We start from the raw sequence: 24,289 nt of genomic DNA, 5'->3' as shown, positions 1-24,289 counted from the left end.
ACTTTGGTCTGTGATGTAAATGAGATATGAAACTTTTCAAAGTCACATAAAAGCAGTAAAACAGAGACTGGAAATCTCGCCTCACAAGATTCCAGGTGATAAGCTCCCTCGCTAAACTGTGTGTGTGTGTGTGTCTGTGCCCTCCTTGGAGTGTTAAGACACTTCCCGTCTCCCCTGACAACGTGCAAAAATAAACCTGCACCAAGAGACCACATGACCACTCGGTTGCCACAGCAATCAAGGCCTGTTGTTGTGGTGATCCTGCAGTGATCCTTGGATACGGCCGGAGCGGGAAGTGATTTATGGAGCGGTGGGTTCTGTGGACTTGAGCACCTTAATTAAAACACACACACACACACACACACACACACACACACACACACACACACACACGCACACACACACACACACACACACACTAACATAGAGGAGCGTACGCATAAAAGCAGGTCCCTGCATGAACTAAACGCACACTCACATTTATACTCTGTTCTTTCTTCTCTCTATTGATTTCATATGGATGTCTATCAATAATCAGTAGTGAAGGAAATCCCGATGTTCCCACTGGTTTGGTCATTAAAGCCAAGGATATTAAAGTTAATCGAACTTGGGACATTTAAGTTAATGGTAATAAAAATTAAAAGTAGACTTTAAAAAAAGTACAACAAAAATAAATAAAATACCAAAAATGTCTTTAGCAGCAACAACATAACAACAGCATAAACTAATGAAAAACAGAAAACCATAAAACTCTGGGTTTAACAGTTCAGATACTTTTCTCACTGGATGTCAGAAGGATTAATATTCTTTAAATAAAGAAGAAGCTACTTTCCCTTATATATTCTTCCTGGCCCAATTCCAAAGGGATTTGTATCTCCTTTTAGGATTTTTTTTGCTTGTTAGTCAGTTAGTGTAAACCAAAACACAACTGAGCCACTGTTTAAAGTCTTTAAATGTGAAGACAAGTTTTCATGTCCTCATAGTCAAGTCATAAAACAGCAAATAGCCAATGAAAACTGGCAAGATTTGTCACATGTTTCATGACATCAGCGATTCTACATTAAATCTAGAGTCATAATATAGTGAAAAGCAGCACTGTTTGATAAGTCCATGTGTATATAGAGTAGCTGAACTTTGTCTTGCCACATAAGTGATGTTATGAAACTGTTTTGGACCAATAGAAGAAAGTGGAAAGTGGCCTTTATGTGATATATTTCCTCTTGAGTGCACTGTAACTAAATTTTTATGAGGGAAACAAGGTATATGCTTGAAAAAAAATAGAGGTTAATAAAATTATCATAAAATTATGACTTGAATCCACTGCAGGTAAAGTCTGATTTTGATGATGTAGGAAAAATGCAAATGAAGATGGTAAAAGGTCGGCGAGGGATTAACCTTCAGTATGTCAGAGCTGTTCCCTGCATGTTGAACGAAACCATATCAGAGGCCGTTTTAAAAAGCAAAGAAAATCTCCCTCACACAATGAGTTTGCAAAGAGCACAGGAAATACCACGTTTCAACCTAAAGTGTTTAACATTAAGTGACCGTGTTGTGGTCTCAGCAAAGGTTAAACAGGACTGACCATGTGGTCTGGCTTTGCAAACACTTATTGGCATTACACTGACTGAAAGCAAACACAGAAAATCAATTAAAGAAGCAAACAGTGAGGTGACATCTGTTATACTGTGAGGTAAAAATAACAGTCAGCCTTGTTTATATAACCAAACCGTTCTTAAGGCTTCTATTTTTATCATTCATTTCCCCTGCTGACACTTTCTTCTTTGTGGACTTCATTTTTTACTGCTGCAAAGGTTCATCTGACTACGTCTGTATTTTGAGTTTCTGTGTTATTTTTCGGTTTTATTACTTCTACCTTGAAGACGAGCAGCATCATAAGAAGCAGCAGGATGATCTGAACGCTGATGACGAACAGCTGAGAGAAGAGGTGAGCCAGCATCGTCTCCAGAGAGCTCACACCTGATAGAAACACAGAGAGACAAAATTCAATAAACTCACTAAAAGATCTTTACACATTTTACATTCACATCAATTATTTAATCAATTACGTAATGTTGCAGTCAATTTATGGGTTCCCAGTATCTATCAAATCATAATCATAACAGAGGATAAACATAAACTGCTTCATAAACATAAACTTTTTAACTGCTCAGCTATATTATACTTTTTTTTATTACAAACTAAGTCACATGTGATACCTGCAACTATAACACATTTTTGATATAATTACAAATACTCAATAAGAGATTACTATTAACTCATAATCCATTTCAATGCTAAAAACAGCAGTTTATAAGAAGATCAAAACAAAAGGTTCTCAGTGTGTCTGCTTGCTCAAGGACATCTGCTGAACCCTACTGTGATCTTCTTACTCCCTCTAGTGGTCAAGTCATGAATTACACTTGAAACAATCCATTGATTGGATTCTTATCACCACTATATGGTTAATACTGAACACAGACTCAGTTTATTTGATGGTTTTTCCCATTTATGTGATTCACACCAGTTCTGCAAACAATCCAAAATTGGACTTTTAGATCAGACTGTCAAATCTTGACAAGAGAAATTAAAAACATGCTTCTTATAGGTACAGCTAACATTCAGATTTAGTTGAAGCTGTTTGGCAATAAGCCACAGTTATATATATATATATATATATATATATATATATATATATATTTTTTTTATCAGGGTGAATAATTTCTTTTCCTTTTCCCACTTGAGTGTAGGAGTGTTTTAAAACTAGAAACCATACAGAAAGATTTGTCATTCTTCATCGTGGAAATGCACTTGCACACTCAAAACCTGCATAGCATTAATATGTACAGGTGCAACATGTGTACCACTACAGTGGTTTCTGTATTCGCGTGTGAGTGTGGGAGCAATGTTAGCTTTGACGGCTCACCTGCGACCCAGCATCTATCCAAAAGCCCCTCTTTCCTCTCCAGGACAAAGGAGAGTGCTGTCAGACCCACGGCCAGGTAGAAGGTGATACTGGAGGGATCAACGGAAGAAGAGAAGGTAGAAGTGAAATGATAAGGTGGTATGTTGTTATTATGAGCTGATGCCAAAAATTTCACAAAATTAACCAAAAGGAAATAAACACAGATGGTAAAAGGCCTGTATTTGTATTTACTAGTCCCTTCACGCACACATTCACACACTGGTGATGGCAAGCTACATTGTAGCCACAGCCACCCTGGGGCGCACTGACAGAGGCGAGGCTGCCGGACACTGGTGCCACCGGGCCCTCTGACCACCACCAGTAGGGAACGAGTGAAGTGTCTTGCCCAAGGACACAACGGCCGAGACTGTCCAAGCCGGGGCTCAAATCGGCAACCTTCCGATTACAAGGCGAACTCCCAACTCTTGAGCCACAATCACCCCGACACAGGTATAGTAAGGTGTCTACTACCCTATACTTTAACCAGCACACAGTGTACTGACCTGAGCACAGCTCCAGGGGTCACAAATGTAGTAAAGTCTGTGTTTTGGCTGCCGTAGATTGGCTCCTCAAACTAGCAGAAGAAATCAAGAGTGTTTATTTTACTTTATTATGCAGCATGTATAAATTCATATACATTTAAGTATTTACAGTATTTAATTACATTCAGTTGCTTTTTTCCATAAACTCTCTTACCTTTATTGGTAAGGCAACCATATATGCCATGCCACCCAGCTTATAATCCACAAATGCCTGCAGACAGAGGGCAAAACATAAGTGATGCATCTGTTTTTTTAAGAAAAAATCAGGGCTACTCTTTATCATCTTTAAGTATTTTCATTAAATATTCAAATCAGTTTAATGTTGTTTACATAATTCTAGTTCACAACGGCTCTCGTCCACAGACCGCTTAAAAAAGATGGGAGGTGTTTGAAAAGTTGGGTTATTTTCCAATGGCCAGCAGTAAACGCTGTCCTGATAACTTTATGGGCTCAATCAACAACCAGGCTTCTTAAGCTGTGGCTAAAAGCTCAGTGATGGCTCTTGTTCACTGAAACATGGATATTTTATGTATACAGCATAGACTTCACATCATATTTGTACCTGGAAGGCCTGGTGTAGTTTCTTCTGCACCATGAGGGCAATTTGCCGATCTAAGAATGAAAAAAAGGGAAAACATGAGCATCTTCGTCTTGTCAGAGTGATTTTTTAATGTTCACCATTCAAAATTTAAAGGGAGCATGTAAATCACACATCAGCTCTTGATGAATGAAATATTCAGGTTGAAAATCTTTGCTGACATAGAGTAGAAACCAAACTTATTGACCTTTTAAGGGCTGGATTTAAAATTATACCAGAAATCAGAAATTGAAATCACAGATTGAGGCCAGCTTGTGTTATCTGTCTTAGAAGTATACATGGCCCCCACATGACATCTGGGCATACTCCTGATTAGAAGGTCTACGGTGTCCTATGAGGATCTCCTCCCTGACCTGGAGTATCAGTGAGCTCCTGGACAGTCTATGGCTGCACTGGAATGCACCAATATGTGAGGTCGCATTTAGGAATTACTTGTACACTTTGGCCACATGTGTCACGGTTTGTGGAGACAGACCGTGCGGAGATGTGTGTGGTGGACCCAGGTGCGAACACAAGTGAGGATAAGGGAGTGAACTTAAACAAAAACGAGCCTTTTATTGTGGCTGATGATCACGAAAGAAACAAACGAGAATGAGGGCAGCAGAAGAGCAATAACTAAACAGAAACCTAAACTGGGAACAAACTATGAAAGCTAACTATGGCTGTGACTCTGGCTATGGCGAGAAAAACAGACGACCTGATGACAAACAAAGGAAGAGTGAGGACTTAAATACACACATGAGGTGATCAGGGGAAGTGGAGACACATGAGAACACAGCTGACTAGAATGAAACATAATGACAATACAGGGGAGAGTAACACTAACTACAATGAACAAAGAACACCAGACTCTTCCAAAACAAAACAGGAAACATGTGAAGAAGACATGACAATACAAACTTGATAACATAAGACATGCAGTCAAAACAGCCTCACAGACAAAGGGTGAGGGAAACGTAAATGAGCTTAGGTAATCTAATGAACTTGAAAATAAACCATAAACATCAAACATTACCTAAAACTTAAAACGCTGGGTCAAAGACCCAGGATCATGACAATATGAGGCTCAGCATTGTCCTCCACCAGGATGAACCTACTGCACCAGTTTATGGTCTGACAGTAAACTACCTAACAGCAGACATGGTACTAATATCTAATACAAAGAGGTCTACTTGTGCAGGCCGAATGATCTGCAGGTACCATTTCATACTACCACCAGTGACAAGCAGTAGTTTGATGTAATGCCGGAATTTGATGTATGTGAGAATCCTATATGTACAATATACATTAGTATAACATAAATAAAGCACACAGTATGTTTCATTCAACAACAATTATCCAAAAATGGTTTGTATCTTACTTGTCTGGTCCAGCCAGACGTGTATTGATCCTCCATCGATTATCTCCTGAGAGACCTGCCGCTGGAGCATCCTGTGCAATAAGGAACCAGAATTATGATCAGAAAAAAGTAGAACCTCAGTCTATCTAACAAAACACTAGAATGTAAATATCGCAATGACAAGCTGAAAAGTGAGTGATAATCTGCTGAATCTGCAGGTTTTCTAAATTTGTCTGGCAGGACAAGTTTAAATGATAGACAGCATACGAGAGAGACAGATAGAGACAGATAAAGCACTACTGAACTATGTGATAGTGAAATCTAATCTCAGTGACCCAGGTTGAAGAATTTGGCCATTAGGACACTACAAACCCGGTGAACCTGAGGAAGGTGCATAGGAACATAAATATTCATTTTTTTCCTAAGGAATCTGGTTATTGATATGGAACCTTATGAAAGGAGTGTATGACCTTATAAACTAAGCAGCCAAGTGAATTAATAAACAGAGTCATGTATGCATGTGACTGCAGGCTGGTAGCACTATTTAAAACTCAGAAGGTCAGCAGGCTAATTATTATTTCTCTGACACAATTAAAGCAATGCCTCAAGTCTAGCTGAGCCACTGAGAGCATTGAACCACGTGTAATTTACTATTACTAAATTGTAACTTTGTTCTTGAATACCAGTGAACTGAATAATGCGTGTCAGATATGTGTAGCCTGGAATTCCTTAAAGTATTTATTTCAGATGGTCTCACTTGGACAAACTTACTGTCTGCGTAAGTGCATAGATTAAAATTTTGATTAAGGGTGTTGCACTTTAACATAGTTCCATTACAAAGTATGAAACTGGTGTGCTGCACAGAGAGTTTGTAGCTACAGGAAATTTTCTGCCTTGTCCCTAGTTAGGCTTTTACAAAAATCTACTGGTAGTTGTTGTATTTAATCCTTTCAGGAGATGATGATGCCAATACATGGCTGAACATCTAAAAGCTTCAAATTGAGGGTATTTTATCATTTTAGATTTTTTATTATGTTATATGTTAGATATATGTATATGTAGTAATATATATGTTTTATTTTTACAACAGTGATCCCCAAAGCGGGCTATGAAGATACTGCACGGGTGCTAAGAAGAGATTTTGTTAAGAAAAAATTTTGTATTAAGGTTTAAATCCCAATAAAATGAAAATGACAGAATACAATTTATTTTATATTTTAAAAAAGCAAAGCAAACTATTAAAAAAAAGCATGGAAAGTATGCGTTCATTTTTTTGTTAAGACTTACTGACATGCATTTTTCTGACATAATGTTAACGTTCATGACAGCACAATCACAAAATGACTGAATAAGAATGGCTTGTTTGGAAAGGTTGCCAAGAGAGCCTCTTCCCTCTAAATGAACGTAAGAGCAGAGCTTAGGTTTGTAAAGTTGGATCTGAACAAACCAGGAGGTTGTGGAAGAATGTGAGTGCATGTGAGTCCATCTGTGCCACAAAGCTTGGTTAAAATGAAACACAACAATGATCCCGAGAACACCAGCAGGTGTTCCAGTGGTCCAGTCAAAGTCCAGATCAGACCTCAGCCTGTGCTGTTGAGGGTTCATAAAAGAGCTGTGCATAAATGAATGTGTGCGAACCTCGATGAGCTGAAGTGATAACTGGGCCAAAATCCCTTCACAACAACGTCAAAGACTGATAAAGTCTGATAAAGGTTATTGTGATTGTTGTAAAAATCTATTTATCAGTCTTTGTAATGTATCACAAGTTGTTCATCTGAGGTTATATCTAAATTATCGTAGATCCTGATAAAGGCCTGGTGAATTTTTTTTTATTATTTCCTGGCACGGTGATTAGCACTGTTGCCTCACAGCAAGAAGGTCCTGAGTTCAACTCCACCATCTGGCTGCGGCCTTTCACTGCGGACTTTACGTGTTTGCGTGGGTTCTCCGACTTCCTCCCACAGTCCAAAGACATGCAATTATTTGGGTTAGGGTAATTAATGATTCAAAATTGCCCATAGGTGTGAATGTGAGTGTGATTCTCTGTTAGTCCTGTGATAAACAGGCCACCTGTACCCTGCCTCTCGCCCCATGTCATGTCCAGCTCCTCACAACTGAAAGAGGATGTACTTTCAATTTCAAATGACTGTATCTTAGATTTTTCATCTATATATGTGCCACCACCAGGTAGGAGTTAAAATATAGCCACCAACTGCCATAAACAAAAGCTGTTTTTGAAGAATAAACCTCAGTAGGGAATTTATCACAGCTTTGAAATGAATCCAGAAAAAAGATGAAAAAAACGTCATAATGGTGGGTCAGATTGTGATAGGTGTGAATATCTTCATTCTCATAAGATATTAAAACGTGCATACCAAAAATACATTTGCATGAACTCCTTATCCATCCTGCCTTATCCATATGATTCCTAACAGGAAACAAAAATCTGCTTCATGCTTATGTGATAACATTAAGATCTGCTTGAGAATCAGCCAGAGTACCACTCTGCCAGAAGACATGGGAGAAGAAGCTTTTTGTTTTTCTTAGGCAGGTCTGTCACATAAGAAGCACATGATTTGGTAAGAATAAGCATCTTATTGGTCGGTGCTAAGATGCAACCTGCTCAGGTGTGTTACGGACAGGAAGGACCAGACTGTCCACCCTGCAGTCTCACGCTGTGACTGACGACTGAACAACAACCCTGCTGCAATGACTCACCTTCACATGATTTTGAGGTGTGAGTTGGTGTGGTGTGGCCTCTGTGAGCTTTTATGTGTATCAAAACAACAGAGAGTGCATGTGGAAAAAAATTTACTTTCAGATTAATTCACCATCAGAAGAACATATTAAACATTTTAATAAAAACAGTTTTAAAGCCACTTAGAAAAGCAAGATATTAAGCTGATTTATGTGGTCCTTTTAAGTAGAAGCAGATAAATAAATGATATATTATTTGCTGTAATGCTCATTAAAACAAATATAAAAACATTTATTGGGATATTTTTGGGAAGCTGTGTACTGGGACTGAAAACATTTTAATTCAGTATTTCAGATCCATAAGAATCTGGTACTTTCCTCCGGATGATTGCACAAATACCTTTATGCATAATACATCAGGGCTGATGTGTTTGATCACGTCAGTCATGCTGTTTGTTTTCACTGGCAACAAGAAAGCTGCACTGATTTACCTGAGGTCATAATTTCTCTTAATGCAAACCACACGCTGGATTTTCTGGATTTTATGCACTATCACCAGGGGAAATATTAGTTGGATATATTGTGAAGATTTTTATAATTATAATGGAGGCTGGTGCAAATCTTCCAGTCAAAGTTTCCAAAGAGTTTACAACCATCCTCCAATCCGAATTTCTAATTAAGTAAATCACCAACTTGTGAAATTATTGTTAAGGTATATAATAGGTGCATGGTGTTCCCTGAGGTGTGGACTGTTCGTGTCGGTGTTTAGCGTGTTTGTGATATGCAGCTGGAATGCTGCCATGCATTACAAAGACTCGTCTTCAAAATCTGTCTGCTTTGCCTGACTACTGAGAATCCCCACTGACAAACACAAACGTCTGTACACAGCCTGTTCTGCCCACGTGTAGGTGCATGACATCAGCATGTGCTGCTTGAAAGGGAACTATCAAAAGTAGGGCAATGAGGAAGAAAAAGGCAGCAAGTTGTTTGTTTGCAAAGGTACATGAAAACAAGCAACATCCTCAAGCTGACACTTGTCATAAACAGGTCAAATATAACATGTACATGAAATGTTGGCTAATCTAACCAAGAAAAATGTCAAACATTTAGGTCACACAATGCAGTTTTATTCAACTCATCTGCTCTGACGCCTCCAATGCCAGTGCGGCTATTTATCCCACGTCTTTGTATTTCAAAGGTATGTCAATCATTTTTTTCTAAAGTAACATGAGGGCAATGAACATTGAGTGCAGACATGTTTTGCAGTCATAACATCAGTTACAGATGCTGATCCAGCACATCAGCTCGGCCCATGACGCTCTGTCCCTTACCGTTTAGTCAGGTAGCTGGTGAAGTTCTTGCCAAAGCCGATTACACTCCAGTACTCTCCATTATAGATTCCCTCAAAAGCTTCTTTGTGGGACAAGTTCACCTGCAGATAAAAAAAAAGAAGCAGGTTCAATTCATTCTATGTCCTAAGTTTCATTTTCAAATGCAGATGGACCATATGCTACACCATGTTTCCTCAACCAGTCTGAACTTCACCATCTGCCGCACAAGGTCAGACTAAATCAATTAAAGTTTCTGCACATTATGTATGTTACAGTTTGTTGAACAGCTATGGTTCTGTTACAGAGAGAAACAATCTTTCCTCTTCAATGATTTCCCAGAAATGGGAAGTCCTGGTGTTTGTTCCTTTGTGAAACTCATTTGCTTAGAGTGAAAATAGATTTTAACAGCTGAGAAAGAAGTCTGCTACTTTGAAAATTGTACTTACTCACTTTCTCATGTGCAACCTACCAGCAGATTTACAGTAACAAAGGAAAAGTCAACAAATTCAGAATCCAAAGGTCATCACAGCTGATAAGGATTCATATCTCTTAGGGCCAAAACAAATACCTGCTGCACACTCGAGTTGTCCAGGAAGGAGAGGAATGATTGGCTGAAAGCAGAGGGGGAGGTCTCATTGTTCACTATAGCAACCTGGATGCCCTTTGGATCTCCTCCGACACACAGACAGATGAGGGAGACCTGGATGACGGGCAGCAGGAACTGGAAACACAAAGAGCTGCCAACACAGAGTAGAAAATAAAGTGTAATGAACTGGTTACTTATAGACAGTGACAAATAACCTCTGTTAACTGCATCATACCCCGGCATTCTCTTCATCCGCACCAATGTTTTGATCATCAGGGCTGCGATGTTCCTCCACTTTGGCAGCACATGTCTGGCTCGCACCTTCCAGTCCACTGAACACAAAAATGCAATATAAGTGACTGCAACTTATATTTTTTAAAACAGCAGCGGTTAAAATGTTTACCTTAATCTGTGCCTCCTCTTTAAAAAGCTTTAGTGAGTTTCAACTCATTGTTTATCAACCTGACCTGCAATTATATTATTATTATCATCCACTCCTCGTACCTTTACTTTTTGATGTCAGAAGCAGCTGATTTTAAAGAAGCGCTATAAAACTCCTGGCCCATTGTTAAATGATATGCACAGGTAGAAAAAGAAAAAATGCTAGATGTCGGTACCTGAACATTTGAGGTTTTCCTCTGCAGGTGGAGATCTGACTCCAAGAATTGGCTGACTCTCATCCTTCCCATTCTCAAATGACTGGCTTTTGTCTAACGTTCCATCTGGAGAACTGGAATCGCGTTTAGAGTCGACCTGGTCTGACGTCTCACACAGCTGCAGGAAGGCATGCTCCAGGGTCTGAAGGACGGATAATATGGGCTAAAATTCACAAGCCTTTTTTAGCCTCCTGTGTATTTGGAGGGTTTACTACGAAAGCGTGCCACAGCCATAGTTTTAATTGCAAGAGGAAAAAAAGTTCACTGTTAACTTTTATTCATATCAACATAAGATGTAAAGCAAAAAGCAAACTAAACAACCTCCATGCCTTGACTATCACCACCCCTGGGCACCCACACAGTCTGTACTGGGATTTGAGAGTACTCACTGTTGCACAGTGCTGCTTCATGACGGCATCTGGGGGACCTTCAGCCAGCAACCGGCCATGTCGCATGAGACCGACCTATACAACGGGAAAAAGAAAGAAGAGAGAGGTTCTCTTTTTAAAACGAGTGACTTAATTTTTTTTCTTGGCAATTATTTATTTAGTTATAAAGTAAAAGGGTACTAATAAATAATCATATATTTATAATTAGATGATTTATTTTGTTATAGACACACACACACACACACACACTGAATGTTGCTGAATGAATGTTAAATGTATGTTTTTTTATCTTCTGTAAAAGAAATGCTAATTCTTATCTTAATAGAAATCCAAAGTGTATCGCATATAGCTGTTGTCAGGGAGCCAAAACACACAGTTGTCTGAATAAGCTTCTAAAGTTGTATAAGAGCGGTAAATCAGGATAAGCCAAACAGTGGATTTGTTAGCCATCTACAAAATAGCAAACTACTTCTTATTCTGTTGTGTGTGAATGGTACTCTTATCCTATTAGTCTTTTTTAGTGGGTCAAACATGGATAAACAAAGGCTGCAGCTGCTATGTGATCAGAGTTTATTTATTATACCAGAAAGCAAAAGATTTGTGCATGCAAGAAGCATGTTGACATGGTAAAAGCTCATTCCTCAGCTGTGGAGTGATGCATTGCTCCACTGGGTGCTCCGTCAGTTGACATACGTCTGTCAAAGTATCACGAAGACAGGAACAAATAAGCCCATTTGTCTCAGTCCTTCACACAGATATCGTTTTAAGTGAAAATGGAGACATGCCTGATAGGACTGAGTGGGCAGACTGGTTTTAGTGGAGACGTTCTGGATCCAGGTTATAATGATTGTGACACAGATAAAGTGCTTGAACTTTGTGAGTCCTGTGTGAAGCCACCATCACCACTTCTGACTGTGGAATTTCTGTGGAATTCCTACCATCACAAAACTTTTACCTGACCTTTCAATGCCCTTGCCTCGGTGGTGAATTTGCAGTCATGTGAAAATGAAAGACAGTAAACTTTGGAAAAACAAAGGAATTAAGAGAGTAAGTAGCAGCCAAGTGCAGACATAAACTTGATTAACTGATTAGTAAATGTGACCACTTCTATGACAGGTGACACCTCAGCACTGCATTAACAAATGGCCACAATATAAGCGCCTTGAGGCGACTGTTGTTGTGATTTGGTGCTATACAAATAAAATTGAAGTGAAATTGAAATTGAATATTCTTGAGTGGGTATCCCAGCAATTCTGCCCAAAGGTAAGACAGTGATCAAAGAAACGCAAGAAGTACATCTCATACTCTACAAGCTCAGCGCGTTAAATGTTAGTCCATGACAGTCCAATTACAAAAAGACTTAACAAGTATGGCTTGTTTGGAAGGGTTGCCTGGAGAAATTCTCTCCAAGAATAACATGGCAGCACAACTTTTCAACGGTTTTCAATGTTGCATCTGAACAAACCACAAAACCTCTGGAACAATGACCTTTGCACAGATGAGACCAAAGTGGAGATGTTCAGCTATAATGCACAACACCACATTCAACACACGAGCACAAATACAGCATACATACTGTCAATGCAGTGGTGGAGGGGCAATGATTTAGGCTTGTTTTGTAGCCAAAAGTCCTGTGAACCCTGCAGTCACTGAGTATACCATGAACTCCTCTGCATAAGTATTCTAGAGTCAAACATGAGGCCGTTTGTCTGCTAGCTAAAATTCGCTGATACCATGGGACGGTGATCCCAAGAACACCAGCCAATCTATGACAGAATGGCTGAAAAAGAAAAGAAGAAAGATGTTGCAATGGCCCAGTCAAACTCCAGACCTCAACCCGACTGTGGCAGGACATAAAGAGAGCTATGCATAAATGAATTCCCGCAAAACCTCAAAAAACTGTAAATGATGCCATAAAGAAGACTGTGCCAATGTTGCGAGAGACTGATAGAGTTATTCTAAAATCTTATAAAAAGTAAGATTTCTACATGTTTACCTGATACTTAGAGAAGAGACCTTACATGTTACGTTCAACTAATAGAAAACCAATCAATAAATCAATCGGTTGTTTTGTACTGTTGTCTAGAGCTATTAGCAGTGCAATAGTGGTACAAGTGTAGGTTTAAGTATGAGCCATTGTCTAATGTTTGACTCTTCATTTGACACTTGTGGTTACACGAGCTACTGTGTAAATCTCTTCAGCTCTTCAGCAATTTATTGATTAGCTCATTATAAACTAAGGTAGAGACAGTGAAAACAGCACGTATTCTCAAAACTGCTCTTTGTGTTGCACATTTCCTTGCCAGCAGCTTCAGCTTTAGAAAACTGTCCCTATACAGTTTGTCCCCAATCTGCTTCCAGTCTTCAAGTTAAATTTAAACTAAATGGCATCAATATTTTTCATTGCACAAATTTATGCATTTGCAAACAAAATTTCATAGGCTATGCACAAGCAAATATGATGCTTCTGCCAAAATTGAGAGTATAAACATGCTGAGAAAATGTGGTTTTACAGACTATATATTCAAAGGAGATTACTGGTGAAACAATGAATGAACTCAGTGAATGAATGGATTTGTGCTGAGCCAAGCATTAGTTTCACCATGAGTGAAATATGTTGTAAATATGAGGAGCTAAAGTCTGGAAAGCTCTGCTGACCTTTAGAGCGACTCTATTCTATAAGGTTTACAAAGAGATGATGACTGTGTGTGCCTGCCTGGCTTTCAGTTCTCTGTGTTTTCTTTATAGCACCTGGATTTGTTTGTTGACAGGGTGGAGTTCAGAGTATGCAAAGTCTTAAGCACACATTTCATTCTTCTGTTGCAAAGGTTCAACTTCAAGGCCAACCAGCCATTTAATCTTAACTTTAAAATAAAATGTTTTTCCTACAGACAGGAGAACCTACAAGTGAACCTTTACTGAGCTTTGGATTCAAGAAAATCCAAAAAGTACAAACGATTTATAGAGTAAAAACAAAACAGGAATCAACACACACATTCATAGACACAACTGATTTTCTATTGAATAAGTCCCATTTCCCCTTAATTTATGTGTTTAACATATTCACATTTATTCAGCAACCTTTTAACTCACCACATTGGCTTGCCTGGCCTCTTCTATGTAGTGTGTGGTGATAATAACAGAGACTTTTCCCGTCTTCACAATCTCTACCAGGTGATGCCAGATCCTAGAAAGAAGACAGAAAAAAATCCTTGAAACACTTGACCCACTCAGTAATGGAGTTTGCTTCAAAATCGCAGCTGTGCCAGCAACAGCTTTGCTGCCAGCCGTCTGATCTTAAGAGGCTTTGTGATTACACAATGACACTGGAGTAACACATTTGGGGGGTACAGTATGCTTTCACCAGTGTTTGCTTATCGATGCATGAATATGGGTGTAGCCTTTATCACATTTTTATCAAAACTTTATTAAATATTAGCCATCTTGTTGAGTAAATAAGAGAGAGAATGATAAATCCATGCAGAGATCTTAGTGGAAATGTAATTTTACTGTAGTGTTAACTTTTGTCTATATAGAAAAATATAAAGATGCCAGTGGGCTCTCAAAAGAGAGGAAACTGGATAAAAAAGATATTTAATTATGCCGTAATATAGGAAAACACAACTGTCCATTTAAGTAATCTTCATCTGATGGGCTGCCCCTTGAAAACAAAAGTTAGGAACTTCTTCATCTTCTTGCGTTCTATTGGCTTCTCTTTCCCAGGGTGGGTGTGTGTCTGGTCAAGCGGCTTCCTTTTGGCCCTTTTGGCCCTGCATCTTTGCAACAGGTGCAAATGCAGCATTTGCACCTGTTGCAAATGAGCTCAGGCTTGTCCTCTCACTTGTTGCCTGACTGCTCTGTCTACTGGTATGTTAGTATTGCTCAGGCTTCCCGTTCTCTTGTTAGGTTCATGTTTTTCACTAGTCTTACCTTGGTTTGTCGCCCTGTGCAAAAGATTGCACATCACCTCAGCTTCTCGGATTCTCTGCCTGTCCACTCACCGCCACTCACAGACATGCCCCGTGCTCCCTGGACTTGCCCACCAGCTCACTTGCCAAGCCTCTAGCACCACTGCATCTGCGCCTTCCACCTCAGGATTCCCCATTTCCTTCCTTGCAATATTCTCTGACTTTTGTAGTGAAATCTGCAAACCTTTACTGAGTGGTGTCCTGCATTAGAGTCCTCAGCTTGGTTAAAGATAACATTTATAGTTTTATTTATTGTACAAATGTTAAAAAAAAAAAAATCACAAATACGTTTTTGTAAGGACTTTTGAAGGGATTGGAACTGGTGCACATGCCATAGACTTAAAAATGATTTTTAAAATGATACATTCTTATAAATCTCTTAATTTGATGTCTTTTTTTAGTTTATGATTTTTTGCTAGCTGTGCTTGACAGCAGGGTTTCTATTTTGCCCTTTAGGATCAACTACTTTTTCTTTTATTTCTCATTATGTGTGAATGAAAAGATCTATTATACATGAATTATGAAAATCTCTCATTAACAAAAGTGGCAAAAATAACTATATTACACTGGTAGTAATCTTCCTTCAGTTCTGGCGCCTCAAAAACATTTCTCTATGCAGGAAAATATTTGGTGACATCACCTGGAAAACAACGGTGCACGTGTGCTGCATGATACAGGAGAAGACAGACGGTATACATACTTGGATCTGAGCACAGGGTCTACTCCCACTGTTGGTTCATCCAGGATGAGCAGCTCTGGATTCTGGAGCAGAGCCGCCCCGAGAGACACCCTTCGCTGCTGACCTCCACTGTAACACAAAAGCAATCAAAGGGCAACAGAGTGAATCTTCTCCCACGATGGGGGAAGAACAAGCTGAGGCATCAGCCTGTTGCAAAATCTTTACCAACTTTACCATGAATATTAAATGAGCCTCTAATGAAAACTGGTGTTAGGGCCTCCTGGACAACAGAAGGCTCTTTGTATTGAACCAGGGTTGTGAATCCGGAGATGGTGATTACTCTTATAAAAGGGCCATAAAGTAATCTGCCACTTGCATTGATCTGCCGGAGCTTTAGCAATTATATCTCTTATAGTTAGAATAATTAGTAACATTTCTAAAAATAAATTAAATCAAAGAGTTCGCTCAATAATTTCCAGAGGTTTTACAGCTTATGCAGACTAAGCTTCTGAGCGTAAAAAGGAGGATACTATTCTTTTATTTTTTGGTTGAAAAAGCATAAAAAAACAAGAACAGGCCTCAAGGAGTTATTACCATAGATTGGAAAACAGGAACTCAGAAAGGCAAATGTCATCTCAAGAATGAGGCTTTTTGCTCTCACTTTTTTGATGTGCAAAGGATGACACTGTGATTAGATAACAACAAGCAAACAGAGCTGCAGCGGGCTTCATACTAGTCATAAAGACTCTGCAGATATGATCACTTGTTCACAAAAAAATATCATGCTGCATGTTTCAAAGTGAGCTGCCAATGTAGTGGTGCTCAAACTTTTGGTCTGGATGGTGACGCAAGTGGGAGTGATGTTGAATGCAGAGCGACAACTTCTGAATAATCAGAAATTCTTTCTTGCTTATGAGAAGCTCTTTACTTTGGGGCACATATTGTATATTAAGCACATAAGATTGAAAAAGACAAACTTTGATGTCTTTACAGTGAAAATAGGGACTTTGCTGCAGCCTATGAACAGCAGGGGAGACTGGAATATGCAGGCAATTTCACATAATATCCCTAGGACTCTAGGGACCTTTGCTTTGATGGCTACACAAAAGCATGCAAACCAGTGTTGCCAGATTGTCTACTTTTGGTTTGAATTTGTGGGTAAAAATAGTTTGGGAGGCTTGTGGAACTTTCCCTTGATGAAAAACACAGTAGAAAAATGCTAATGTTTATACAATAGCTGCAAAATGCTCCAAAGTACATTACTAAACTAAATTCTCATTGCTTTAACTGTGGTTCTGAATTTGAGTAATCTATCAAGTCTACTTCATTATATACTTAAACTAGAAAATTGTTGACAGATTTGATTTGACCTTTATTAAAAAGAACCATCTGGAAAGTCATCTGTGCATACTATTTTGAAGCATACGGCACATTTAAAAAACCTTGGCATGTGATTGAATGACCCATTTCTCTATCAGTGTCTATCTACTATCGGTTACGCAACCAATCCTATCAGCAAAACACTACAGAAAGCACAAATTAGGGAAAACAAGCAGCAGTCTGACAGACTTTAAAAACTAACAAGCAGTCAGTGTAGCTAGCTATATAGTTAGCATGTCAGTAGACAGTTCTTTATGTTGTTGTGAGAAAATCTCTGCATAAAAGACTTCCAAACCAGGGCCACCTTTCAAAACAGGAATTCGGAGCTGCTTGAAAAATATTAAAAAATAGCAGTCAGGATAGCTTGCTAGTATAGTTAGCACGTTGACAGATGATCCATTTATCTTCGATTACATTGAAGATTAAGCCATAGCTGTGGAGCAACCGGCCAACAGTTCCTCAAACAACACAAACTGAATGTTTTTAAGGCCTACTTCAAAAAATTATTGGATTTGGACAAATATATCTAACTATTGAGGTTTTGTAGACACTTTACAAGTAATCAGGCAACATTAACTTTTACACCATTTTGGATGTGTGGCAATCATGGTGTCAATGTAGGGTGAAGTGAATAAGGCCCTGGCCACGCATGAGACTGATCTGTGACCAGTTGGCAATGACATTTGTATGGGGGAAATATGAGTATTTCAACTGGTTGCTGAATGTTGATGATAGTTGCTTGGAAAATGATTGCTAAAGCCCAGTCACAAAGGCCGACAGACTGGTCAGTGACCCACTGACAACAATGAGTATTTCCTGACCAGTTGGCAAAAGATTCCATGTCATTGCTTATAACTGGTTGTATTTTAGATGAAAGTGATGAATTTATCTACAAACACTGTCCAGCAACTCTCACACTGTAGTGAAACTGAAAAGTGTGATACATTTTTTACTTTTTTCCTTCAAAGTAAAAGTTGCACCTTGAAACATGTTGGCAATGGCATGGAGGCGCTACTTTTACTTTGAAGACAAATCTTCTCCATTTCCTGTTTGCGTTGTACATTTGCAAGTTTTATTAATACTTGGCTAGATGATAGTGAGTATATCCAGACAAACTTAAAAATTACAGGCAACAAGGCAATCTGCTAGCAACCAAAGCAATTTTGTACAGCACCTTCTTTGCAACCGATTTCATCCAGTGACAGCCAGCAACCTCCAGGAACCACTGCCAACCAGTCAGGGATAAACATTTTTCCCTATCAACCAGTATGCCAAATTACTTTTGAGCAATGTGAGCATTATGTCATGGAGATACTGCAATATGCTAACTGCATCCAGTAAAATCAATAGCACAAGGAGGATAGAAAGTGCCTAAGAAGAAAAACAAGCTGCAATCTATGGCACTTAAAAACCTAGCAGTTCCTTAGTCTACCAAACCATCTAGTTGGTGTCAGTGGCTGATTATTGCTCCATCTGTCCAACTGTCTTCTGTCACAGCTAAACTGTGTCTATGGCTGCTACCTTACTGGCCAGGAGCTCCTTAAACAACTACAGTTACATTTGTGGATCTGGTATAAGAGTACAGCGTTAAACATGGCAAGATAAGATTATCGCATGACTGTGATCAAGAACCCAGCTGCCTTGCAAGGTAAGATTTGATTGGGTATCTTGGCATCAGTCAAACCTCACACCACTAATGGAAAGTGATAATCAAGGGAATATAATGTACTGTACAACTGCCCCTGAGTTTCACCTGGTGCTTTATCAGAAAAGTCATAATGTTTTACTGAGCCTGGGTTTACAGCCTGTGGTATAAATACAGATTTTAGATTAAGGGTTTAAAGTCTTCACACAGACATCTGCAAAAGCACAGTGCTACCCTTCATAAATTGGCTGTATCTAGGGAAATAATGCATGAGTTCACATCTCCGTGCATCAAATCTAACATCCATGAACCACATCACTGTTTGCAGAAAAAACACTTTCAATATTAGTATACGCTTTTATGATGATCACTCTTACAACTTTAACCTTACAGGGTAAGATCAGCTTTTACTCATTGGATTTTGAAATCGTTCTATCTGTAAGGTCAACTGCTGCATCATATGTGGTTTTTACCTAAGATTTCGGACCAGACTGGTCTTCTGAGGTAGATCCAGGAAGTCAATGAGAAAGTTCATGCGTGCCTGGGTTTCCTTAGATGTCAGGCCGTGAATTCGGCCAAAGAAGGTCAGGGTGTCGCTAATGGTGAACTCATTGTACAACGCCAATTCCTGTGCAGCACAAAAGCAGAAAATGAAACTCATATCTGATGCTCTGATTGAGTCACAAACACCAACATTTCCAGCACACCTCAGGACAAATACAACTGCACCAGTGGATGTAAATCTATTACATGTACAAAGTTAGCATCTGTTTTACTCTTACTGCTTTTACTTTATTTTCTTGCTTCCTGGGAAGGATTAAAGCTGGTACTTTTTGTTGAAGGATTAAAGTCTTACATAACAGCAGATATACATTTTTTATGCAACAGCAATTTCAAGAAAGCAGTATATATCGCTAGTTTAAAGATGCATCTGTCCGCATTGCTGTAACAGAAAACATTCAAGGTGTCACATTCCTCCCACTCTGGGTTGCAGATTACTTCCTGCATGAATGAATGCAATGGTCAGGGTTACACACAAGACGACAAATACTATGCTGTGTTATCTACTTCATCAGATACCTAATGACAGTAATGGGGCTCACTCAGGTACAGGTGGCTCATTGCAGCAAAGGCCAAATTACAGAAGCCCCAGAGCAAGGCTTCATACAATCTTTATGGCTTTAAAGCAGCTGATGTGGATGTTGGGGTGATAATTTTCTGGACAGAACACACTTGCTTAAACCTTCTGTGGACAAATGGCTGCAAGGACTTTGATTGTAAGTTCACAGGCTTTTTAAGAACAACCAAATAATAGAGAATACATAAAACCAGGTAGGGCTGCCTTTGTGTCACTTCAACAAATTTGCTGCTTTATTCAAATATGTTAAGGATCTTTGGGCACATGAGTATTTCAAAAAAATTAAAACAAGAGCAAAGGTACGCATTTTAATGGGAATATATACTATGTGGTGTTTACCTGTGGCATGTATCCGACTTTCTTCCCCGGAATATCGTGGCCAGGAAACGCAGGCGGCTTCCCTAGCACAGTGATGTGACCTCGTGAGATTTTCAAAGTTCCCACAATGCATTTGAGAAGTGTGGTCTTCCCACATCCACTGGGCCCCAAAAGGCCATAACTGAAAAACACAATCACAAAAATTTCAGATAGAACTTAAAGCGTGATCCTGCAGAGGGAAACACTGGGACAGTACAAAAGTATGTGACTAGGGAATGCTGCTCTTTCTGGTTATTGAGTTAACTGAAAGGAAACTAGTTCACCATTCTAGAAAAAAGGTGTTCCTGGAATCTAATCTGAGACAGATATTTCCTTTTAGACGTTTCAGTCTAATACCAGCCTCTGAAGACGCTGAGATGCTAATGCTGCTAAGTGTTAAAAAAATCAAATTGCAATGGCTTTGTGACTATTTTCATACATAATGTCAACTTACAACTAACGTCTGCTGAATGTAAAGTGGTTTTCATGTAGAGCCATTTTTGGATACATCAAAAATTGTATTTTTTCATATCTAGGCTACAAACGGTCTCAGATACATCACACAGAGTTTGCACTGCACTCTGTTATCACATGCACTTTTATCAGGTATGTCTAGAAATACTGATGGCTTAAATAGCTGGACGGGAGACAGGCCAATGACAGTTCAACACATTTTTAAGTTTAAGTTTGAAAAACTTGATAAAAGACTATATTATTTATATAATTTTGAAAGTTAAAGTGCCTATACTCATTCTACAATCAATGAGATAATTATCCTCAGGTTTAAAACAATGAACAATAACATAATGGAACAATATAAGTTATATTCCAAGAGCACAGTGGGGTTTTGTAACACTCGTTCTGTCTGCATGTTTTACTGGTTTTTCACATTCATGTTTTACATATTTCCAGCTAGCAAGAAACATGAGAAACCTTCAAGAATTTGCCAGGTTGTTCATTTGACTTTATTTTCTCTTACATACTTTGTGTGCACAGGAAAGCATGTAACAATGCTTTCCTGTGCACACAAAGTATAGGTCAACGTTTTTGGTGGCCCCATTCTTTGTTGTCATACTTGTCACTTCAAGAATGCAGATTCATATTAGAGAAAAATGAATGTAGATCATCTATAAGAAACTGACAACGGAACGAACTAAGAGACAGCGACACCAGAAGCAAAATGTGTGCACTTAGAGCTGAACTGTCACCGACACATCAGGTTGAAAATTTCTTTGCAGTGTCATGCTAAGCTCTCCTTCCCCTGTGGGATAGTGGAATTTTCCCATTAAGGCCTTATTGAGAAACAATGTAGATGTTTATAAAGATAACCCTGAATATCCTGCAGGAAATTAAGCTTTCAACAGCTAATCAGTCAATAGATGCTTGACAAAAGTGAAGGCAAGATGAGCAGCTTGAATTGGGTCCCGACACCTAACCCAGAAATGTCAGCATTGTTTGCAGGTTAAGCATTTATCTGCTCACCAAGAAGAAAAGAAAGAGTCAAATATTTGTTGCTGTTAGTGATACAGGAAGTAAAACACCTTCAGCTTTTCACTATTTCACTCAGTATTTACATTTTGATTTTTACACTTGACTTTTGTTATGAACATTTATAATCTTGTCCAGTTAAAACGCTCTAAATTAACAGGCTGTGTTGGTATTATCTACTCACATTTGTCCCTGTGGCACAGCCAGGTTCAGGTTGTTGAGGACCTTCAGTTTGCCATACGATCGGCACACATCTCGACACCGGATCGCAAAGTCTTCCTGTCCAGCCGGCAGAGGCGCCTCCAGATCAGCCTTCATTTTTTCCTCCTTCAGCTGGAAGAGAGAACATTTTGTTAAACACCAACATTCCTGATGCAAGTCTAAAAGCATGCTCAGTATTGGCAGACTTAACGTTACAACAATGATTTCTCGTGCTGTAGTCTATATAGATATTGTCACCTGCATAAACCTTCCAAATATCTTTAAATAATATTTTCTTTAGTGGAGAATATGTACCTCGCTGCTTTTGTATTCCTCCAATAAGGAAGGATTTATAGCAGGAAATATGACAGTGAAATAATGTCAAATATGCTGCAGATAATCTGTAGTTATAGTCAACCTTTCGCAACGTTTATGCAATGACACACAAAGTCTTGTATTGTGTTAAACACAGAGCATCCATGTACTGAACCTAAAGTAAATGTTTTAACTTTGTGCATTTCGTTTCTGCACATGAAGTGAAGGTTTTGTTGTGGTGAAGGCTTTTACTGAAATACAAAGAGGAAGTAGGATAACTGTCTAGTCTTCCTCTTTCTACAAATAATTGATTAGAAGATGCCGCAAAAAAAAGTTTCCTACAACAAATTTCTGTTGCCACATTTTAATTTCTAACATGTTTTCCTATTTGTTGATTAAGTGCTTGAAATGAAGTGCATCCATCATTAAATATTCCCACCAGGAAGAGCCGACCACTTAATTTGCCACAATTTTTACATGTGCTTCACTTAAACACGTTTGCCTGTCACAGCGGTTAGGCTCACTCACAAGTTTGAAAAATATTTAAGTGGCCACTTACAGAGACGAATCTTCCCACTGAACTGGCCAGTTATGTTTACAAATGCAAGGAATTTGAAAGTAGGAAGTTTCCATTCCTTATAGTTACAAAATACCTGTTAGTTTATATGGGGAAACCACCCTTGACATAAGTGTGTCTTTTTTATAACCATAACATGTTGATGTAATTCTCTCCAGAACCTCAGTTAACCAATGCTTACACATATTTAACACTTATAGACCCACAAATAAATTGAGTTTAGATGATGTTCCCATACTGTACCGTGCTATTTTCTGCTTTTCAAAAATGGAAATTTCAACTTGTTAAAAATAAAAGCATAATTTTGTGTAGCCTAGCCATCTCTACAAATAAAATATCCATCATTACTGTTAAAGTAACAACATTTGACTCCTGAATGAGTTTTAGTCCCCTGGAGAAGGTTGCAGCTCCTTCAGCAGGAGAAACAAGGCTGGATTTGAAAGACTTCAGTGCAAGAAGCTGAAAATACAAACTGTTATTTTTCATAAGCCAATCACCAAACAATTGAACAGGCAGAAAGAGAAAGTTGTTTGCCCTTTCATCCAAAAGCCAAATACAAATCTCACTTCTGACCAAACAACACACAGAAACAGCCAAGCATACTCTCATGTTCCTGTTAATTTCTCTGCATCACTACAAAGCTGCATCAGACCAAGTATGTGGGTCGTAAAACAATCCTGAGTCCAGTAATCTCTAATAACGGCGTTCTTTCACGGGTTTCCACCAAACTCCCTCCTTTAATCCAGAATCTCTCATTTTCCAGCAAGGAGATTAGGGAGACTGCAGTGAATAATCTGCTGCATTTGGTTAGCCTCACCTTTGGCACTTTAGCCTACATTTGCAGACATGTCACCCTGATTCTGTGTGGCAACTGTAACCACTTCAGATGACACATTGATTTAAAATGCAAACAAACGCTGACTATCCATCACTGAATATGAGAAAGGCCTGGAAAAAAGACAAGGCTAACCTCATCTAGAGGAGACCAAACCGATTGAAGGAGCACAAACTCACCATTGGACACGATGTAAAGAAAAAGGGAGATGTGGAAGGGATGAAGAGCACTTGAGAAGTGAGGCCAAAGACTGAAGTCAACAGGTAAAGAGCATTTGAACATTAGCTGACACAAACATCTCGTCCGCATGAATGCAAAGTGGAAGAACAGGTTGAGTTTGAGAGCCAGCAACTGAAGAAGGCATGAAGAACAGACGCCAATAGCACGCACGCACACGCACACACACACACACACACACACACACACACACACACACACACACACACACACACTTTAACTGGTGCTATAACCTCAGTAGCGCTCCATAATCATCAATATGTTTTCTGATGTCCCCAAAATAATACTTGGGAATAAAATTTTAAAAAACTAATGACATATTTTAAGAGCGTGATTTTTTTTCTCCTAACACATTTTTTTTGTTAGCAA

At 38.9% G+C, this 24,289-nt stretch overlaps 1 protein-coding gene across 4 annotated transcripts in view; it reads right to left on the bottom strand.

Annotated features, from left to right (window-relative positions):
• abch1 (ATP-binding cassette, sub-family H, member 1) overlaps positions 1-24,289 on the bottom strand; it is a 30,972-nt gene that overhangs the window by 5,622 nt on the left and 1,061 nt on the right. For 3 of the 4 annotated variants that reach the window (XM_026189527.2, XM_026189526.2, XM_026189529.2), the window contains exons 2-17: positions 21,940-22,088; positions 20,250-20,409; positions 19,246-19,400; positions 15,769-15,876; positions 14,194-14,287; positions 11,101-11,175; positions 10,673-10,853; positions 10,291-10,387; positions 10,038-10,206; positions 9,470-9,570; positions 5,463-5,533; positions 4,067-4,116; positions 3,659-3,715; positions 3,466-3,536; positions 2,924-3,012; positions 1,874-1,977 (exon numbers count right to left, since the gene is read on the bottom strand). In XM_026189527.2, the coding sequence (XP_026045312.1) occupies positions 1,874-1,977; positions 2,924-3,012; positions 3,466-3,536; positions 3,659-3,715; positions 4,067-4,116; positions 5,463-5,533; positions 9,470-9,570; positions 10,038-10,206; positions 10,291-10,387; positions 10,673-10,853; positions 11,101-11,175; positions 14,194-14,287; positions 15,769-15,876; positions 19,246-19,400; positions 20,250-20,409; positions 21,940-22,088 (1,731 nt within the window). Of the gene's footprint in view, positions 1-1,873; positions 1,978-2,923; positions 3,013-3,465; positions 3,537-3,658; positions 3,716-4,066; positions 4,117-5,462; positions 5,534-9,469; positions 9,571-10,037; positions 10,207-10,290; positions 10,388-10,672; positions 10,854-11,100; positions 11,176-14,193; positions 14,288-15,768; positions 15,877-19,245; positions 19,401-20,249; positions 20,410-21,939; positions 22,089-23,862; positions 23,992-24,289 lie in introns of those variants that run through there. The other variant, XM_080288132.1, reaches the window with a different exon arrangement.

This window comes from Astatotilapia calliptera, chromosome 13, assembly GCF_964374335.1.
Source record: "Astatotilapia calliptera chromosome 13, fAstCal68.1, whole genome shotgun sequence".
Taxonomy (NCBI): Eukaryota; Metazoa; Chordata; class Actinopteri; order Cichliformes; family Cichlidae; genus Astatotilapia; species Astatotilapia calliptera.
Note: the sequence above shows the minus strand (reverse complement) of the source record. Positions and strands in the feature narration are given on the sequence as shown.